Here is a 20,491-nt window from a genome sequence, read left to right as displayed (position 1 = left end):
AGAATGTATGTAAATCAAAGTGACTAGTAACTGCAGGGTTCAGATAAATGTAATGGGTTAAAAAGTACAATATTTCCTTTGAAATGTAGTGCAAGTAAGTTCTCTAAAAATGGAAATACTGAAGTAAAGTACAACATTGCATCTATTGAACAAAGCTAAAGATAGATGTTATCAAATGTTTGGCTTGGTGACATTTGTGTTTAGTGGGACATGTTTAATATGACAGTCATTAATATGCTGTAATTGTAATCCAGTTTTTTTTTTATAGTACTTCTATTCTGTATTTAATTTGTTTACCACCAAAATGTAATAAAGTACACTGTAAAACTTAATAAGTTGTGGTAACTTAGAAAAAGTATGCAAACTCGTTGCCTCACAATAAGTAAGTTAAGTTACTTATTGTGAGTACGAACAACTTGTGTATTCTAGGTGTGCTTCAATTGATTTTGAGAAGTACAGTTGACAAAAACCTTTTAAGTTATGTCAACTTATGTAAACTAAGTTGTGTAAACGTATGTAAACTAAATTGTGTAAACTTATGTAAACTAAGTTATATAAACTTATATAAACTAAGTTGTGTAAACTTATGTAAACTAAATTGAGTAAACATATGTAAACTAAGTTATGTCAACTTATGTAAACTAAGTTATGTAAACTTAAAAGGCATGCTTTGTATTAACCTATTTTTTTGTATTTGTGTGAACTCAATGAACAAATTAAACTTAAATATACAAATCACCAGAACTTAACCCTTTTAAATTTGACTAACTCGTAATTTCTAAGGTTTACTATTAAATTAAACAAACTAATTCCTGCTAACTAAGATAATTGTACTACAACAAATCTCTAAACACGTTGTGTAAGCTCCCAACAATCTCCAAAAAGAATGCATTAAAAACACAAATTGATTCAGTTGCAATATAACATTTATTTTCAAGTGCCAACAAACAGTGCTTTTTAAGTACTAAAAACCCTTATCTTAATAAAAACAGCAGTGCACAACACACCAATTGTAAACTTTTAAAATCTATAATGACCACTATGAAGAAGAGTACTTTAAAAAAACAAACATTGTACTTTGCTCTCAACAATTAACAGAGTTATAACAGTGTCCCCATAGTAACAAACTTTTGTCATAATATTTAACAGTGCAACTTTTCGAAGTGCCAAGTTCTATCTGATAGCTGATGACTATCTTGATTAAGGTATAATCCAATAGAGCATTTCGTAGCGTTAATAGCTTAGGTGAGAGGGTTTTGGTTCCCAGTCCAAGCATCACTCTTTGAAGGAACATCAGAGTATTTGCCATGCGTTTTGGGTAATCTAAATGCAAAGCATGTATCAGGCCAAATAACAGGCAAACAGCCTGTGGAAAGTTTTTGATATTTTCCATCACAATAACTCCCTCAAGCACAATGTCAGTGGAGATGGGCTCGAGTTGCATTGAGCTTGGACCCTCCTGAGGACTGTCTTCGCTGAAAACAGTCAGCACACCAACGGTGACGGATGATAGGGCCTCATCTCTCGTTGTATCCTGCAAAGAAAAACACGTTATTTAGAATATCATCGCTACCTATTAGAGTGGGTCTTCCTATGAAAACATTCATGTTGCATTTGCTTTGAAGTATTTGCTAAAAATGTAGCTCAAGTACACACTCAAACGGCGTTGTAACATTATATCCAAGAAGGTTCTGTAAATTTGGTATGAGGAAACTAATGCTATGGATGCATATACAGCTAGGAACGTACATTTATTTTACACCTCATTTCTAATCTAGACTCCTGGTCATGGAATTTAGTGTACAGTATTTTGAACACACCAATTAAATATTTTGGTTGCAAGTTTGTGTAAATAGGGGATATAACTTTTCAATAAATGCAAACCAAACCGTTTTTTTGTTTTCAAGTGCTTACAAAGCATGTCTTGAAAAAATCCCTGGAGTCGTCGCCAAGTACAATTGGAATGCCTTTGAGGACAACAGACCGCTGTTCAGTCACGTCCGGTGTATAATGATAGAGATAAAGAAGATACAGATGAGATTAAATGACAAACTCACAAGATGAAACATTTTGGCCATTTCCATCTTTTTGAGGGGTTGTTTTAATTATTTTCGAAGGCTTTTTAAGTAGTACCATATCGTCATCAATGTATGTGACAAAAAGTTGCTAAGTTATATTACTTACCGGCCAGTTGATGCTCTGCATCAACTCTGTCAGTTTCTGTCCAACCGATCCTTTTCTTGACTTGAACAGTTGGATGAAACCTGGGGTGTGCTGGTCCAGAGCCTCAAAGAAGTCTGCCTCGAGGTTCCGACTGGTAATCCGATTAAATTCGGCAAATACCTGAAAAAGTAGAGAAGGGGGTGGGGTAGGAGATGGAAAACCAGCACATTAGGAAGACATTAGTTTAAATCATAACAATTGTGCAAGCAGACAATCACTATTGCTTATATAGAAAGGCAGGGTACACTTATAGCCCACAACAATATAATATTAACATTAACATATATAACAATAATATTTGCCAAATGTTATGATAATGAATGTGGTAAGTAATTTTTCATGAAAAGATTTTGGTAAAATTCTTCCTATCAATCAAAAATAAATTTGACATCATATTAAAGTCAATATATTTAGATGTTGAACTTACACAACAAAACATTTAAAAACATCACCTTTTATAGACCATATCTTTAATCAATTACAGAATAATTGGATGAATGATCGATAATGAAAATAATTATTAGTTGCAGCCTTATTTTGATTGGCATTATATTAGTGGTTGGGAAGTTGGTAAAGTGAAATGCTGACATGGAGGAAAGTCAACCTTAAAGGCATTATTCAGTACAACCTAAAAGTAACCTCCTGTCTCTCTGTGAAAAGGGCCGGCCATCGTTCAACCATGTTCTGTACAGCAGGCTCCTTTTTCACAATCTCTCGTCTGCGTAGTGGGAATGTTTGGTCCATCATTTGTGAGATGAGAGTGCCATTAGGTGTTTTTTTCTTCATTTCCTCCGTGAGAATCTTTCTGGCATTTTCGAGGCTTGTCTCATCATGTCCTTCAGGTAAATTAGGCAGATAATTTGCTTCACCTCTTTTTGGTCGTTTTATATTCTTTATTTGACGATTCACCCTGTGGGTTGACTTTACTTCTTTTTCCTCCGTTGATTGCTACATCCTCACATCCAGCTTTTCGAAGTTTTTTGCGATAGTTGGCCATTTTAAATTTCAGGCTATTCTTCCAGCCATACCATCCAGGCTGAGAACCAGGCCCGGTAAGGCAGGGATGTTTGCTAATAACGGATTTTGCAACACTGCTGAAGTCATCATCATCAGGATAAGCCTTGAAACTGTACACTGTTTCAGCAAGCTTTTGTAATATGTCATGCTTCATATCTCTTGATGGAGTCAGTCGTGTTCCATCATTCATATAGGCAAGATCTCCCTGTCTAAGTCTGTAGTTCACATCAACTGAGAAATTTGGTGTGTTAAAGAACTCTGGCCATTGTTGATGTCTTAGCAATGTTGAGGTTCCTGCAGTCGACAGGATCTCAGTGTCTGCTCTGCTGCACTCACTCGTTTCTGATCTTGTTGAGGGTGATGAAATGGTAGTTAAATGGAGAGTCACGATAGGGATGATTTTCAGCGTAACTCTTTCAGGCAAATCTGATATTTCCGTCAAATTGCAGAGGGCGTTATTGAAGTCTTGGTCTTCATACTGAAGTTTAAATTCATACTGCAGAGATAATTTATCCCTGAGTTGAGCAATCAATTCTTCGACGGAATCCGGTCTCTTATTTAAAGTTAACTTCATAATAGAATCTTCGGTGATGAAAACTCTCAGCAATAACCGTTGGTCCATGTTGAGGTCTTATCCTGGGGAAAAGGAAGACATTTGTGAGATTGCCACAATGCTGAATTCACATCGCTCAGCATAATATGTACCGTTTAAGGGTAACAAGCTGTTTGCCTCCAACTCTGTAGAGTGACAGGGGGAAAACATCGTTCAGTTAACACAACTGTGTGACTGAAAAGGTGGACAAATGGCTTCTAGACAGCTCATATGCTCGCAGATGCTCATCATACCAGGAAGTCATAAGTCTGCAGACAAAAAATATGTCGGTATTGATTACCACAATTTTAGTTATTTGTCTGAAATCCGGGAGCCCTGAGCAACATCCAACTGAAATGACCATATCAGCACTGTACTTAATGCCATCTATGCAGACAGATGATGCTACAAGGACTGTGTTCTGCTGGGCATTCCTGTGATGAAGAAAGTTCTGCACATTTTCAGAAAATTGATTTCAACAGATGGCTTGAAAAGGGAGGTGGAAGCTAAATGAAATGCTATCATTTTTTGGTGTCTGAGAGCTAAAGTGAGGGCTATATTCTTGAAATTGTGAGAATGCCTCACAACTTTTTTGAAAAACTTGTGTTTTCCTTCAAAACGCATTGTCCACACGTCACATAATGGACCAAACTTTTGAATCGATTGAGGGTAGTGCTCAATGTAGTGGTGCTTTGGGCGCATTCTTTGATTTGGGAAAACTTTCTGAAACAAATCTTGCATTCAAGAAAGTGCAACGACTCCTCTGTGAAGCTTGAGGACACTGACAATAGCACATCTTTTAGGTTCATTAAAACCTCCCATGTTTCATCCTCCTCAGGAATGTGATGACCAACCAGTAGTGGCAGAAGTCGGAGTAGTGTCCAATTTTAATGACCATTTCCTCCAATTGTTCCCTTTGAGGAAAAGGTCTTCGTGATGAGCTGGGGTTGATTTGTTCTGTCTGAAAATGTATACGGAAACTTCTTAATGGCCCCATTCAGGAATTCAAGGGAGAAGTATTTCTTTGATATCAGTGCCTTCAAACACAAGGCCAATTCAGTTGGAACGATACCCTCCAGAAGATCATGCAAAAGGTCTGGTGGGAAACCATCGACAACATGAAAATGTTCCAAGCTTTCACTAAGTGGACAGCTTCCTTTGACACCATATTGTTGAGCCATTGTAGAATCATGCAACACATCTTGCACCTGTCTGTCATGATTTTCTTTTGTTCTTAGTTGGAATGAGCCTGTCCGAACTTCCTTGTGTTGTATTTCCTCCCGCGTTGCCATACAGAATAGTTTTCACGTGACATGGCCTTGTCCAAAATGTCTCCATTGCTTAGCAAAGTCTGCAGCATTTCCAGTATGGGGACATACACCACTGACTGCTTGTCGTTTTTTAGGATAAATTCAACAGGCTTTACCACAGAGAATTCTCTTGTAATGTATGATGTCTTTTAGCAGTTGACAATGATCCCCCAGCAGAAGTGAATTTCAGGAAAACATTATTCTCAGTGACTACTCTGGCTATCTCGCTCACTAAAGAGTTATCAGCTTCTTCACAATATTGATTTAGTATTTTTCGAATTGAGGAATGTAACAAGGGCTTCGACAGCAAATACATTTGGTTGACCTGCTCTATAACCTCTTGCATTGCACTTTCAGAGATGTGAAGAATTGATGACATCTTCAGAAAAAGAGCAGCAACATTATGTTCCAACTGACTCTCCAAATCTTCCACATCTTCACCGAAATCAACATCATCAGCTTCAGGGACACTATCCTCAGCTTCAGGGACACTATCCTCAGGTGGATCATTCAGATTAGGGGGAAGATCTTCAAGTATATTCTCTGAAAAAATGTCAGGTTTGAATGCTGACCTATCCTGCATCTGATGTTCTTTGCTTTTGTGTTAATTAAAGGTGGAATAAACATTGCTCTGAAAGTTACAGCCTTGATATGGACAAGTCACCTTTTGCTTCAACTTCAAATGTCTTCGCAAATGTGTGAAAAAATCTGCTTGACTGCAAGGCTCTATAAAGTCGCATAGCTGACAATGGAACGCTGTTTCACTCCCTTTCTCGATATCCTTACCAGTGTGCCATGTTGATAAGTGAACCTCGAGTGCATTAAAAGATTTAAATGTGCAAAGGCATTCCTTATGGAGGCAAGGGAGTGGTGATGTCCTAGTATGGCAGCCATGTTTGAGGCGGTAATGCTTAAGTAAAAAGCCTCTTTTTACAGAGCAAAATGAGCAGAACTTACAGGTCCACTGCATCGGAGGTTTTCGATCTGCTTGGGAAATCTGAAAATCAAGAACGACAAACCAACAAAAATAATCAAACATCACCGACACAACCATTTAGAAACTATAGTGTTGTATTTACCTGATTTAGAATGCAAAACGTGTATTATGAAATATGTGAAAGTGAGAAGAGGACTAAATTGCATCCATGCTATTGTTGTGATCAAATTCTAGTGATGTTAAAGGTCCCATGTCATAATTCCATTGTTGAGGTAGACTAAAATAGATTTATATTGTGCTATTTTCCCAAATCACATTGGTTTCTCATACAGCATCTTTGTATAGTATGTGTATTCACTGAATTTCACTCTCTGTCGTAAACGCCTTGTTGGAGCTCCCCCCCCCCCCCCCCCTCCCTGTGAGCCCAGTGTGCTCTGATTGGTCGGGACGTTGAGAAGCTCCCAGCTGCAGTCTGAGCTGCAGTGTGTGCTCCATGGCGGTGTGGTTTCCTGATTGGCGAAACACACCTAAACACACCTAAACACAGCCAAACTCATCCTGAGCACACACAAACAATCACAACCGAAGTAAAAACAATAAGTGTGGCTTAATATTGAGTAAGAAAAAGGTTTATAAACGCTGTGAGATCCCAACTCGTCTGTCAGCGCTCACAGAGCTCTATGCACGTCAAGGCTCTGGGTGGGGCAACTGGGTGTTCACACATCATAACGGCCAGGAAGAAAAAATTGGAAAATGAGAATCTCCAACGAGGCGTTTTGGGGAGGTATTTTCTGTGTTAGAGTTTTACTCGCTACAGGGTGAACTTCGAGGGTTTGTGACTCTGCAGACCATTTACATGCAGAAAAACCTTCATAATACACAAGGGGATGGGTAATAACCGGAAAAGCATGACATGGGCCCTTTAACATAAAGCTCTTACGCCGCTGCTCATAGAAAAAATACAAACGATCAGAGAGGAATTGTGTAGTGTGTAAAAATACCTTTTACTGCTGTGATCATGGAATGTGTGGAGTTGCCACTATCTGTTAAATCCTGAATGGGGGAAAAAAAAACATTGAAAGCAGATATTTCTAACAAAAACATAGACATTTAATCGATTATAGCAAAGATTGCAAACATGACAAATCCTCACCACATTTTTTTAAATATGGCATAGCCTTTAAATCACAAAGACCTGGATATTATAACCATCAAATACATATTATTCAACTGAGTATGCCAGCCAACATCTTCACTATTATAACAGATTATGGTTGCATTGAATGTAAACACTATACTCTTTTTAAATGTAGACTAATATCAGTTAGCTTTTATGCTATGCTAATTTAAATCAAGTTTCACCAAATGCACTTTAAACATATGCAGGAGTGAAACAACCATTTCAGTTGGTACCTCCATATGATTATTGTAAAATAAATTATTAAAAGGTAATAGCCTACTATTACTGTATAATACATGATTCAACTGTCACACATTGTTTGGGATTTTTTGTTTTTGTTGAACATTTCAGGAGATATATTTCCATCCATCCATCTTCTCCCGCTTATCCGTGGTCGGGTCGCGGAGGTAGCAGTTCCAGCAGAGAGCCCCAAACTTTCTTTTCCCTGGCCACATCAACCAGCTCTGACTGGGGGATCCCAAGGCGCTCCCAGGCCAGAGAAGAGATATAATCCCTCCATCTGGTTCTAGGTCTACCCCTTGGTCTCTTCCCAGCTGGACGTGCCTGGAACACCTCCCTAGGGAGGCGCCCAGGTGGCATCCTAACTAGGTGCCCGAACCACCTCAACTGGCTCCTTTCGACGCGAAGGAGGAGCGGTTCAACTCCGAGTCCCTCCCGGATGACCGAACTTCTCACCTTATCCCTAAGGGAGACACCAGCCACCCTGCGGAGAAAACCCATCTCGGCCGCTTGTACCCGCGATCTCGTTCTTTCGGTCATGACCCATCCTTCATGACCATAGGTGAGGGTAGGAACGAAAATGGCCCGGTAGACAGAGAGCTTTGCCTTTTGGCTCAGCTCCCTTTTCGTCACAACGGTGCGGTAAAGAGACTGCAGTACCGCTCCCGCTGCTCCGATTCTCCGACCCATCTCACGCTCCATTGTTCCCTCACTCGAGAACAAGACCCCGAGATACTTGAACTCCTTCACTTGGGGTAAGGACTCATTCCCTACTTGGAGTGGACAGTCCATCGGTTTCCTGCTGAGAACCATGGCCTCAGATTTGGAGGTGCTGATCCTCATCCCAGCCGCTTCACACTCGGTTGCGAACCGATCCAGTGAGTGCTGAAGGTCGCAGACCGATGAAGCCATCAGAACCACATCATCTGCAAAAAGCAGTGGTGCAATCCTTAGTCCACCGAACTGCAGACCCCCTCCCCCACGACTACGCCTCGAAATCCGATCCATGTATATTACAAACAGGATTGGTGACAAAGCGCAGCCCTGGCGGAGGCCAACCCTCACCTGAAATGGGTCCGACTTACTGCCGAGGACCCGGACACAGCTCTCGCTTTGGGAGTACAGAGATTGGATGGCCCTGAGTAGAGACCCCCTCACCCCATACATAGATATATTTTATATTTGAAAATTGAAATCCATTAATCTGATGCACTTTGTTAATTAAACAATTAAAATAGAAAGAAACTGATTGTATAATTATCAACAGTGACTTCAGACGGCAAGAACGTTACATCTACACCTCACGTGGGAACCTGACGACCCCCGCCACTCCCCGTTGCGGCGAATTGTAATGCCCACAGACGCCAGACACATTTAAAAAAGAGCGAGTCGCGGTGAAGTAATGCCCGCTACATGGCCAAGCCAGCCCCTGAGCTTGCACCCGCAGTCTCCACCCAGGCACGGCCTCCCATAGCGGTAGGGTCTCTCCGCAGCTCTGCAGTGACGGCTTGCAGCACCGCGGAGCTGGCGGAGGGACCCGCAGTCTGCACCCATGAACGGCCGCCCGTAGCGGGAGAGTCCCTCCTCAAGCTCCCGGTCCCGCACCGCAACCCGCTTGGAGTATATACTGATTGGCGCTCACACGTTGTGAAGTGTAACTTTATACTTTGTTGTATAGGCTAATATATAAAACTGAAAACAGCCACAAGTCACGGCATTAGGCTAACACACTGACGTTAATAATGAAGTTACTCACGTGCTAGTCTTTGTTCAATGCCTTCTAAACAGAACCTCAACTCATACAAAAAGTACTTAAAAACGTTTATGCAGATAAATCAAGTCAGCCCTCGTCTATCTCCATATATTAAATGTTTTAAGACTATCTCCTGGGCCAAGCTGCAACACGATTTTGCCACATTATGTCTGCAAAAGTTAGCATTAGCTACCATTAGCTAACGTTAGCTAATGTTATCTTAACTAGCAAGCATATAAACCTTGAGATTAAATACAACAACAAGACAGCAAAACGGTTGGGATGTTAATATGTACTCACCAAAGCAGTGTGCTAAGCACAAGATTCACTGTAATGTGACAATGATAATGACCATAGCGGCTAGCCGTTGGGGAGACGTCCATCCGCTGCAGGGCATGCTCGTAAATGTTCCAGAAAGTAACTTTGAGCGCGAAGTGGTCAAGGAGTGATCTGCTCATGTCCTAATGTTGAAAAAAAAAAAACCATTTCCACTAACTTAGTTTTTCGTAAATTAGCTCACATCAATTACATTGAGTTAGTTAGGTTTTTCGACCCTGTATTACAGCTTAATTATTTAAACTGAGTTTTAATAACAAGTTAATAAAAAATAAGTAAGGCTTACTTATTCATTCTTATTTAACACAATGTTAGGTTTTACAGTGTACTTCTATTCTGTATTCAACTAATGTCAAACTGTCTAATTTGCATCATCAATATAACCAATAGGGCAAACAGAACCTCACACTTGTTTACACTGTTGATTTCTCTCATATTGTTAGATCAGGGTGTCCGCGGGGTCTTAAAAAGTATTAAAAGTTGATAAATCAATTTAGAGAAAATTAAGGGTATTAAAAAGTATTAAACTGCATTTTCCAAGGTATTAAGAAGGTTCACAGCAACGACAACATGAAACACCCTTTCATTTACTGAAACGACATGTCGGGAAACCCCACAAGGCGGCCCCATGCATAGCGCGCCGTAAAATGCTGCTTATTATTTTAAGTTTCGTTGCCTTGCTCCGCTCTGTGTGGGGGGGGGGGGAACTAAACGACTACGGAAACGGGTCCCAAGGTGGGTAGACCGGCATACGCAACGCTCTGGGGGTCCAACGGCTCCGTGTGTGCCCTATATGATCATTTTCTGATAACGATGAAATAGCCCGCCTCCCTCTCCCCACGTCTCCTGCTGCTGCTGGGCTGTCAGAAGAGGGGGAGGAAAGGAGAGGCAGTCACCGTTTATTAAATCTTATTATATTATTATAGGGGAGAGCGGGGTAATGTGGGACACCGGGTAATGTGAGACACCCGCTGTAACTAGGCAAAGAAACAAATTTGCGGTCATGTGACCATAATGTTTTCAACCCCTTCCCACCCCCCACTTGTCATGAAGGAGAACTTGGTGCTGGTTCTGTGGTAAGTATTTTTTTTCACAAAAATGTGTTTGTTACATGTAAAAGTAAATTTTCTTACTGCGAACGTAATCAACTGTAGTATCAAAGCAAATTGATTCAGGTTGAAAAACTTATATCATACATGTTGATGAACTTCCAACATATAAAACCATGTGATTGATGCTAGTTAAAGATTAGCCTGAATTGCCTAGAGATGTTGTTTTTTCTAAAATGGTGGCTGTGGGGTAAAGTGAGACAGATGCTGTGGGGTAAAGTGAGACGCTGACTCACTTTACCCCGACATGAAGCACAAGTTAAGTTTAGTCTTATATATATTTTAGTCTAATATTACAATACATATGTTTTAATTTTAATGTCATAAACATTGTAGAAAAGTCATCATGCCAAGACGATACATCAGGACGACATCTTGGGGCCAAATACCCCTCACAGAGATGGAGAGTGCAGCTGCAGAGGTCATGCAAGGAAAGAAGTCCTTAAGACAAGCAGGAAAGGAACGAAATATCGACAAGACAACCCTCCAAAGATTCATTAAGAAAATAGAGAAAGGGAGAGTTAAATCAGTAGCCTGGGGTGCAGTAGCTGAGGCAAAAAGAATACTGACAGATGAGATGGAGGAGGAGCTTGCCCAACATTTAAAACAACTGGCTGACCAGTTCCATGGCCTTGCTCCAGTTAAGTGCCGTGAACTGGCATTTGAATATGCAGACAAAAACCATATCCCTGTCCCTGCCAATTGGATGGAGAAACAATGTGCAGGTAGGCTAGGGTGCGCAAGAGATCACATGATTCTGTAGGTCAACTTAGGCCAACTGATCTTGCCACAAAGCTTATCTTATAATAACGAATTGTCCACTCTTTAGGAGTAGAGTGGTTTGGCAGCTTTCTAGCCCGTCGCCATCTCTCTGTCCGAACTCCGGAGGCAACATCCCTGGGAAGGGCTACAGCCTTCAATAAGACTACAGTGGGGGAGTTCTTTACAAATCTGGCTGTAGTGATGGACAGGTGACAGAATTAATTCTTTAGTTGCAAATGTTTTATGGAGGCTTTACCTGTAAGATTTGGTTTTGATTCTGATAAGGTTCTTCCCTTGCCTCTCTTCTTTAACAGACACACATTTCCTCCACACATGATTTACAATGTGGATGAAACAGGCGTCTTTACAGTACAAAAGCCACGGCAGGTAAGCTACTAGAGAGCAGCAGACTGATACTGATTGGCTTGTGATAATGACCAGCTAGCTATTGGCAGAATGCTGAAACTAATGCTATTAGTAATGTTGTGAGCCTGTGAACTAGAAAAAAATGAATGGACTGCAACAAAATAAAATGTACCTTTAGACCAATAGTAGCCTACTGATTGCACATGCCATTGATTCTAAACTTTCTACTTGATTCAGGTTGTGACAGAGAAAGGGAAAAAGCAAGTTGGTTCTATCACATCAGCTGAGAGAGGAGAACTGGTGACTGTGGTGTGTGCAGTGAATGCTGCTGGGAATGCCATACCTCCCATGTTTGTCTTCCCCAGAGTTAGGTTTAAGGACGACTTCATGATAGGAGCACCTCCAGGAGCCAAAGGTGCCTCCACCAGAACAGGATGGATGAACGAAGACACCTGGCCTGAGTTCCTCGATCACTTGATAAAGCACACTAAGTGCACTCCTGACCATCCCATGCTGTTAATCCTGGATAATCTGAGAGCTCACATCTCACTCAAGGCAGTGGAGAAAGCAAAGAGTAATGGTATTGTTCTGCTCACCCTCCCACCCCACACATCCCATCGCTTGCAGCCTCTCGACGTGACGGTGTATGGCCCGTTCAAGACCCTATACAGCCGAGCTCTTGATGGGTGGATGAGATCTAACCCTGGCAAAACAGTCTCCATCTATCAGATTGCAGGATTTGTGAACGAGGCCTTCTTGTCAGCAGTGACACACGCAATATCACCTCTGGCTTCAAGTCCACTGGGATCTTCCCATATAACAGAGATATTTTCCCTGAGGAGGCGTTTGCACCATCCATGGTGTCAGACCGGCCAAACCCTGAGCTGCGGCCTGCATCCACTGGTCCATCCACTTCAGATGATCCGGATGGTCCACGGCCTGCAGATTATCCACCCCCTGCAGATGAACCACCTGCTGCAGATGCTATTCCACTCGCTGATGCTATTCCATCCACTTTGCATGGTCCACATGGATGTGCCTCGCCAGCTGTCTCACGATCTGGATATGTGTCTCCTCAGGAAATCATACCACTTCCAAAATGTCCCCCCAGAGGACAAACAAAACGAAAGTGTGTGAAGACAGCCATCTTAACAGATACTCCAGAGAAGCAAATCATAGAACAGGCTTATGAAGAGAGACAAAAGAAACTGGCAGGGAAAAAGCAAAATAGCAAAGAAAAGGGAAAACCGAAAAAGAAGGCACCCAAGAAGAAAATCATAGATAGCAGCTCGGAGGAGAGTGATGACCCTGTCCCATTTGAGGATGATTTTGAGAGCTCTGAAGATGAGAGGAGTGACCCCGGAAACAAAGATCTGTCCGTGGGTGACTTCGTCCTCGTCAACTTTGCCACAAAACACCGAAGTATACGTTATGTTGGCATGGTTGAGAAGGTTGAGGGGGACGAAATACTAACCCAATTCCTCAGAAAAACCCAGGGAAACAACAGAGAGTGGGAGAGACCCACGTTTGCTATGAAAGAAAAGGATGTGGCACATGTTCCTAAAGGTGATGTGGTGAAGAAGCTGCCTCAACCTAATAGGCCTCGAGGAACAACACGGAGAGAGCAACTCTTCACCTTTCCCTGTAACCTTCAGGGCTGGAATGTAGAGTAGGCCTTGTTTAAATATGCGGCTGATGTTCATATCATATCGTGTTCTAATCTAACTGGTTAAATGGTTAATTGAATGTTTATTAAAGCACTTTGAAATATATTATGTTGTATTTGACTTTGTTTGGAGTTACTTTGTTTAAAAAATGTGCTAAATTGACCAATCCCCATGATTATGTTGCGCATCCGACATTAGTTTTGGAATGTGTGGTTGTCAATCTATCTGTCAGGATTCTAACTGTTACAACATGTGTTGTTTTGGTAGTTTAAAAGTGGAAAAGGTAAGTGGTTCACTTTACCCCCTTGATTTCTCTAGTCTGTCTCAGTTCACCCCTTAGCTGGGGTAAAGTGAGACACAAGACCACTTTTTAAAAAACAATCATATTTTCACTGCCCTTTGTCCTGAAGACATTCTGATCATTTCCAGTGCTAGGAAACATCCTGAATTAATGGGAAATGTGTAAATTTTACTGATATATCATTTTAGCTCGCCTACAGGAGAGCAAATGTAAAAAATGTCTCACATTACCCCGCTCTCCAGAGAACAGAGTCGTTATCAATTTGTTTTAAAACTCAATAAATAACAAAGAAGACCACGGTAACGGGTCCCAAGGTGGGTAGACCGGCATACGCAACGCTCTGGGGGTCCAACGGGTCCGTGTGTGCCCTATATGATAATTTTCTGATAACGATGAAATAGCCCGCCTCCCTCTCCCCACGTCTCCTGCTGCTGCTGGGCTGTCAGAAGAGGGGGAGGAAAGGAGAGGCAGTCACTGTTTATTAAATATTATTATATTATTATACAGAGAACAGAGTCGTTATCAATTTGTTTTAAAGCTCAATAAATAACAAAGAAGACCTCTGACCGGCACTTTTCTAATTTTGGACGGAAGATTTAAACTTTAACAGACATGTTGACCGGTGGAACATTTTTTTTACGGAAACTGCCGCACGGTCCTCTCGTTCCTTGGAAGAGACGGAGAGGTGGGTGTTTTTCATCTGCTGGTGGACTACCTGAGAGATACAGCAGGAGAACACGCCGTCCACCATCGCAGCTTTTGGTGTATTTCGGGCAGCAGCAGTGCCACTTACAGGCCTGACATATGTACTACATCGTTTCCAGCATTTCCAGCAGTCTAGTGTGAACGGACACGTTAATGAATCGAATGCGTGTGAACGGAAGCCTTTTTTGCGCTTGCGTATGCGTTTTACCGTATGCCTCCTCGTGGGGCCGGGGTCTAAGCCAAACTATATCCGGTCACAGAGATCTGCTATTTTAAAGTAAAGTCAACACATATAGACCCTAAATATAGTCTATATTAAGAACGAGAAAAGTCTTAACATATATATCCTTTTTTGTAAACATATGACAAATGTGTGAGGGTGATGACGTCAGAGCATCGTCCTATGTGCCAGGGCTTAGCCCCGGACAGCCCCAGCCCAATTTAACCCCTGGGTATTTGTGAGGGAGCTCCTATATGGCATTACCCCACTGAAGCTCACCAAAGTTTAACATATTTCATAGTTCAAAGTTTTGTCAATTGTTTTGTTTTTTGGTCAAATACTGGTTTCTAATGGTTTCTGAGGAGTTTTACTGGAATGAAAGAGCACAGAGTATAGAAGCAACAAAGCAGCATACTGCATTAAACCTGACCTTTACAGAGAGGTTGAAGTTCATGTGGAAAGGAGGCTTCAGTAGTCTGTCTGCACTCTGTTTAGTTTTGCTATCTTACAATCAATATAGTAAATGTGAGGTAAAGTGTGTTGCCAATGTAACCGGTTAGAACTCAAAGTTGCGATGAGGTCTTAAAATGTATGGAAAGTGTCTTAAAAAAGGTCTTAAAAGGTATTACATTTGACTTCAGGATTCCTGCATATACCCTGTAGATTCAAATGCCTATATTTATATATTTCTACTATTACCCTCTTACTAGTTATGCTGTAGTACTTTAATTACTTTTATTAATTTGTATATTTGTACCCAGTTTAACCACCTGTACATTGTATTTATATACAATGTACAGGTGGTTAAACTGGGTACAAAATATACAAATTAATAGTGTAGTTTTAATCAGATGTATGTGTACAGAGCTGTATTATATAGGGGGGGTCTTATCATATTCCATAATTATATACGTTTCTCACCTGGTGGCTTAGGCCACTTCCCACAGCATATGTCCTGCCGCAAACTTCTACCTCAGGTGTGTCTTCTGCTGCAAGGTAGCTTATAGGCGCATCTGTCATCTCTTTCATGAGCTTGTATGTATTTGTTCTTAGTGTTTGCCTAGACACAGAAATAGCATTATTAGCAAGAGCATGACTGATGGTAAATATGGTAAGTATGGTAATATGCAGTACACAGAATGGAATAACTTACTTGTTGTGGGTATAGTTGGATGTTATAGGCTTCCGCTTACGGTTGACTTTGGCCTTGGCTACCACCACATTGAAAATAGCTTGGCCAGTTATTTTTTTCCCTCTGGCTTTGTGCCATTGTTGAGGTTGGCTTGTGGAGGAGATCTGTTCTGTTTTTGCACGCCAAATGTCCAGTGTGTGCATCAAGCCCACAGTATGTGAACAGTAACCTGGCATACTGTAAATTATTTTAAAAGATCAGCTTGGTGGCATGTTTATTTCATGTTTCATTCGACTCATTTATTGTACAGCTACACTTGCAAACATTAGCTAGCTTGATAGGATGATCAACATCGACGTTAACTTTAGCCCTAAAAAATAACTAGATGTACGATTTCAATAGCAATGACAACTCGATATTACAAAAGCAGAACATACCCAGCAGTACACGAACAAGCCTGGACCACAATATTGTGCTCGTCGAATTTGACATACAGCTCATGTGGTTTTTCACTCTTGCACTGCGACCTGTATGCAAGTGCCTCTATTGATGTTGTGCCTCCCTCTTTTCTAATGTTTATACTGTGGATATAACCCTACATAGCGTATTGTAGCCCCTTTTGTCGGGACCTGGAGGATATTGCTGCGTTATTGCTCCAAAATGAGTCTTTTAAGGCGAATCCGACGTTACGGAGACCCTCCATTATGGCTTTGTTTAACGCATCTGGCTCTCAGCTTGTCAGACGAGCAACAGTAACCAAGGGCTTTGCGAAAGGTCAATTCTGACTCAGAAAAGCTCAACAAATTAGAATTGGTCATCAAGGACTCCCAGCACCCTTTGGACTTTCTAATTACTGAACAGGAACTGGACAAAAAGTTGATTAACCTAAAACCAAAAAAAGCAAGTGGGCTTGACGGCATATTGAACGAGATGCTAAAACACTCAAGTAAAAAGATCAGATTGGCTATACTCAAACTATTCAATTTGATCCTGATTGTAGGTTACTTTCCTGACAGCTGGAATCGTGGTCTCATAACACCCATTTTTAAAAACGGCGATAAATCTGACCCTAATAACTACAGTCAGAGGCATTTGTGTGAACAGTAACCTGGGGAAGGTCTTTTGTAGTATTATAGATTCCCAGCTTATAGACTTCCTTACGAAACACAATGTCCTGAGCAAAAGCCAAATTGGTTTCTTACCAAATCACCGCACATCAGACCACATTTACACCCTAATTGACAAATATGTTAATCAAAATAAAAGCAAAATATTTGCCTGTTTCATTGATTTCCAAAAAGCATTTGACCCGATTTGAAATGTTGGTCTATTCAACAAACTACAATGAGAGAGAGAGAGAGAGAGAGAGATAGAGAGAGAGAGAGAGAGAGAGAGAGAGAGAGAGAGAGAGAGAACGAACTAAAAATACTTCTCGGGGAATATAAAGACAGCTGCATTGTGGCAGGACAGTTTGTCTCTGCCTGCCATAGTCTGAGGGAACCGGAATGAGCAGATACACCAGGTCTCACATCTTATGTATATATATCATATTCTATTTTGTATTAATGTATTATATGAATGAAATGAATCTGTAAAAAAAAAAACTATACATAGCTTTGGCAATACTGTATGTAAATATGGTCATGCTAATAAAGCTTTTGAATTTAATTGAGAGAGGAGCGAAGGGGGAGAGAGAGAGATGTAATACGGTTTCCTGATAAACGTTTTGTTTGTTTTTCCTTCAGCTGTGGAGAGTATGTGCTGCAGGGAGGTGGATGCACCTCACACCCAGGAACGAAAGCTAGCTCCGGTCCTTTTCTTGTTAGGGAAACTGTGGACTCGATGTCCTGACACGCTGGAGTTTGTGCAACCTGCACAAACACAAGCTCACCATGATTAAAAATGGTGAAATGCAATGTAAAATTACCGCAAAAATACCAGCTCACTAAATCACAACCGCTCAAACCAACTACAAACTACTACCGCGGATAGGGCAGAGAAGGAGTCCGAGAAAGTTGCTCCCCCATGTGACATAATATAACGTGTTTGACGTATGACGTTAAAAAAGCAGTTTTTAATAGCAGAGCTCAAAACGGCTCCTTTCCCTCTGAATTCCTGCCCTTATGTCTTGTAAACATATCAAATCATGCATTAACTTTTTTATTTTAATTTTCAGGCAAGGTTAAGCATAAATGTAGAAAAAAAAACACCTGCAAGTTGCTCTTTAAAAACAATGTACAGCTGCACTTCAACTATATGAAAGTATGAATGTCTACAAACGCTTATATACTGTATTTAACTGAGTGAAGGATGCTATTGGTAGAATATTGATCTGGTGTAGTCAGACAGAAGCTCAAGAAATGCTTGGCATTTAAACCAAGCAAGCCATTTAGAACGAGCAGTTAAGGGACTTGGATGCGTCCCCTCACTCTACGAGAGACTGCTTATAATTAAGCCAATTAGCAGACAGAAACAACAGTAAAATACCTCAGGGGGGGATAAGGACTAGGACACCTTTAAAAACATCAAAAATATGCACACACTGAAACACATCACTGCTACTTGTATTGTCTGGGGAGGCCCACAGATGGTACAGGTGCATTTGTGTGGACGCTAAGCAGTTTGATGGTTTTAACACGTCCGGCTAATTAGTAGCTATTCAGGAGGTTCTGCAAGGCGGACAATTCAATATGCACATGGGATGTTTTAAGGTGGCAGCGTATTATGCATATTATTATATCCTATAGTAAGCAACCGACAAGAAGCGTTACAGTATTTACATTTCTAAACAGACTTGGCAGCATTTAGCTTTGCTATCTCCAAAAAATAGTTTAGGTTTACGCTTTGTCTGTTTGTCAGCAGGATAAGTCCTAAACGACTTTTTATGGAACTTCGTGGAAGGGTGTAGAATGAGCCAAAAGAAAAGCCATTACATATTGTTGCAGATCCAAATCACAAGGACGATAAACACATTGTTTCCTGTCAGGTTAACATTGTAGGAAATGGTATGTGTGGTGCATTCATGTGGTGTTGGAATACAAATTTAAATGTGTTCCTGATTGGGAAAATCAACGTAAAGCATTCAGGATTGGGAGTGTCAGGACAGAACCACATCTTGGATCAAGCTAGGATAGAGCAATAACTTAAAAAAAACAGCTTGTTGATTCTAAATAAAGACTGACCTGTAAATATCACCAACGAACTTTAATCGTAATACCGAATTCCTAACTCCGGAAATGGGACCATGCTCATATCTAATATTGCTGAATGTAAAAATAGTCCACTGTTTGCTTGATGCAAGATGAAATCATTTTGTCTCAAGTCAAGTTTTTACACAATTTACTAGATCAAGTGGATTTCTAACCTAGGACCATATAAGCAGGGCTGCACATAACTGGTGCGCATGCGCACCTCCGCCAAAAAAAGAGCACCGGGTCATTTGAAAAAAGGCGCATTTGCGTACCAACATTGAGAGAGAGAGAGGGAGAGAGAGAAGGGAGAAGAGAAAAGAGAGGAGAGAGAAGAGAGGAGAGAGAGAAGAGATGAGAGAGAGGAGAGAGAGAGAAAGATATTTGCAAGTTGCATATGAAATCAGGGCTGGCCTGTAGCACTGGCGTTATAACTTTTCGCCTAGGGCGCCAGATCTGGGGAGGCGCTGCGCTGGCAGTTCTGGGAGGGAAAACACATTTTTGGACATTGGTGCTCATCCTAATTTTCGGCCTTGATGTAACAATGTTCATAATTAAGTAAATGTAACACCCTTTTCAACCCGGCTACACGTTTCATTTGCCCTGTACGATGGGCGCTGTAAGTGATGAAAATGGGGGATGTTGGCTTATCTGGCGCCCGCAGCTCACAGCCAAAGTGCGAGGGAGCGAGGGAGCGAATGAGGGAGAGAGGGAGGATGCACCGGTACCGGCGCTGTTGTTATTAGAATCTGCTGCTAGCTGCTCTAACGGATATAAGAAGATGTGTCTACAATAATGTGGAGGGAGAGTCCTCTCCAGTCAGACTGAGAGGCTGATATCTACAGCTCAGTGAGGTAAGGACTCTTGAGTGTTTAGATAGTTAACTTTAGTCTAAGTTCAAACAGTTCGGTCACAATTTATGTAAACACATATTTCCAAGGCACTCCTTTATAATTATTGGTGTTAAGCTTGGGTGCACATGAATCGCGTATGAACAATAAGTAAATCAGACTCGGTATTCTCTTCAGCATGTCTCCGGTAAGTTTATTCACAGACTGACAACAGTCAACGTAGTGACGTCACATTAGGACGTACCTTCATACAAGAACAGAATAACAGTGCGACTGCTACCGTAGTACACAGACTAAGGGCGTCATCAAATAATAATACTTAACACCCCCACTCGCTCTTAGCTTACTGGGTTACCTGAGAACAAAACAAAATAAGGCTTCTTTTTCTTTTACCTTAACTATGTTAACTCTTTGCCCTTCTAGGTGCCAAACATATCCTGAGCAAACCTCTTTAGCTTTATTTTGGTGGCTGGTTTTGTCATCACATCAGCGATCATTTGCTCAGTAGGACAGTATTCCAAAATTACCTTTCCACTATTTACAGTCTCCCTTATGAAATGGTACTTAATATCAATGTGCTTGCACCTTTGCCTGTTTACTGG

General features: G+C 41.1%; 2 protein-coding genes across 5 annotated transcripts; one reads left to right on the top strand and one right to left on the bottom strand.

Moving 5' to 3' along the window:
• Nucleotides 1–908: 908 nt before the first annotated feature.
• On the bottom strand, nucleotides 909–9,686 carry LOC307032637 (uncharacterized protein). 4 transcript variants are annotated; one of them, XM_079670750.1, is made up of 7 exons: nucleotides 9,553–9,686; nucleotides 7,081–7,132; nucleotides 6,100–6,139; nucleotides 3,852–3,876; nucleotides 2,185–2,343; nucleotides 1,915–1,986; nucleotides 909–1,534 (listed from the first exon to the last, which is right to left on the bottom strand). In XM_079670750.1, exons 2-7 carry the CDS (start codon nucleotides 7,097–7,099, stop codon nucleotides 1,085–1,087), a joined length of 765 nt encoding a protein of 254 aa, XP_079526876.1. In that variant the 5' UTR covers nucleotides 7,100–7,132; nucleotides 9,553–9,686; the 3' UTR covers nucleotides 909–1,084. The 4 variants fall into 4 exon arrangements, 1 of the variants encoding a protein (XP_079526876.1); XR_013806330.1 differs by lacking the exon at nucleotides 3,852–3,876 and having other exon boundaries at nucleotides 1,890–1,986; XR_013806331.1 differs by lacking the exon at nucleotides 3,852–3,876.
• A 1,003-nt stretch (nucleotides 9,687–10,689) lies between these two features.
• On the top strand, nucleotides 10,690–14,023 carry LOC307031477 (uncharacterized protein). The gene is made up of 4 exons (XM_079668606.1): nucleotides 10,690–11,422; nucleotides 11,527–11,668; nucleotides 11,774–11,846; nucleotides 12,063–14,023. The coding sequence occupies exons 1-4, from the start codon at nucleotides 11,044–11,046 to the stop codon at nucleotides 12,960–12,962; spliced, it is 1,494 nt and encodes a 497-aa protein (XP_079524732.1). The 5' UTR covers nucleotides 10,690–11,043; the 3' UTR covers nucleotides 12,963–14,023.
• The last annotated feature ends 6,468 nt before the right edge of the window (nucleotides 14,024–20,491 follow it).

The sequence above is a fragment of the Notothenia rossii genome (genome assembly GCF_949606895.1).
Source record: "Notothenia rossii genome assembly, chromosome: 3".
NCBI lineage: Eukaryota > Metazoa > Chordata > Actinopteri > Perciformes > Nototheniidae > Notothenia > Notothenia rossii.
The sequence above is the reverse complement of the archived record's forward strand: the minus strand, read 5'-3'. Positions and strand labels throughout refer to the sequence as shown.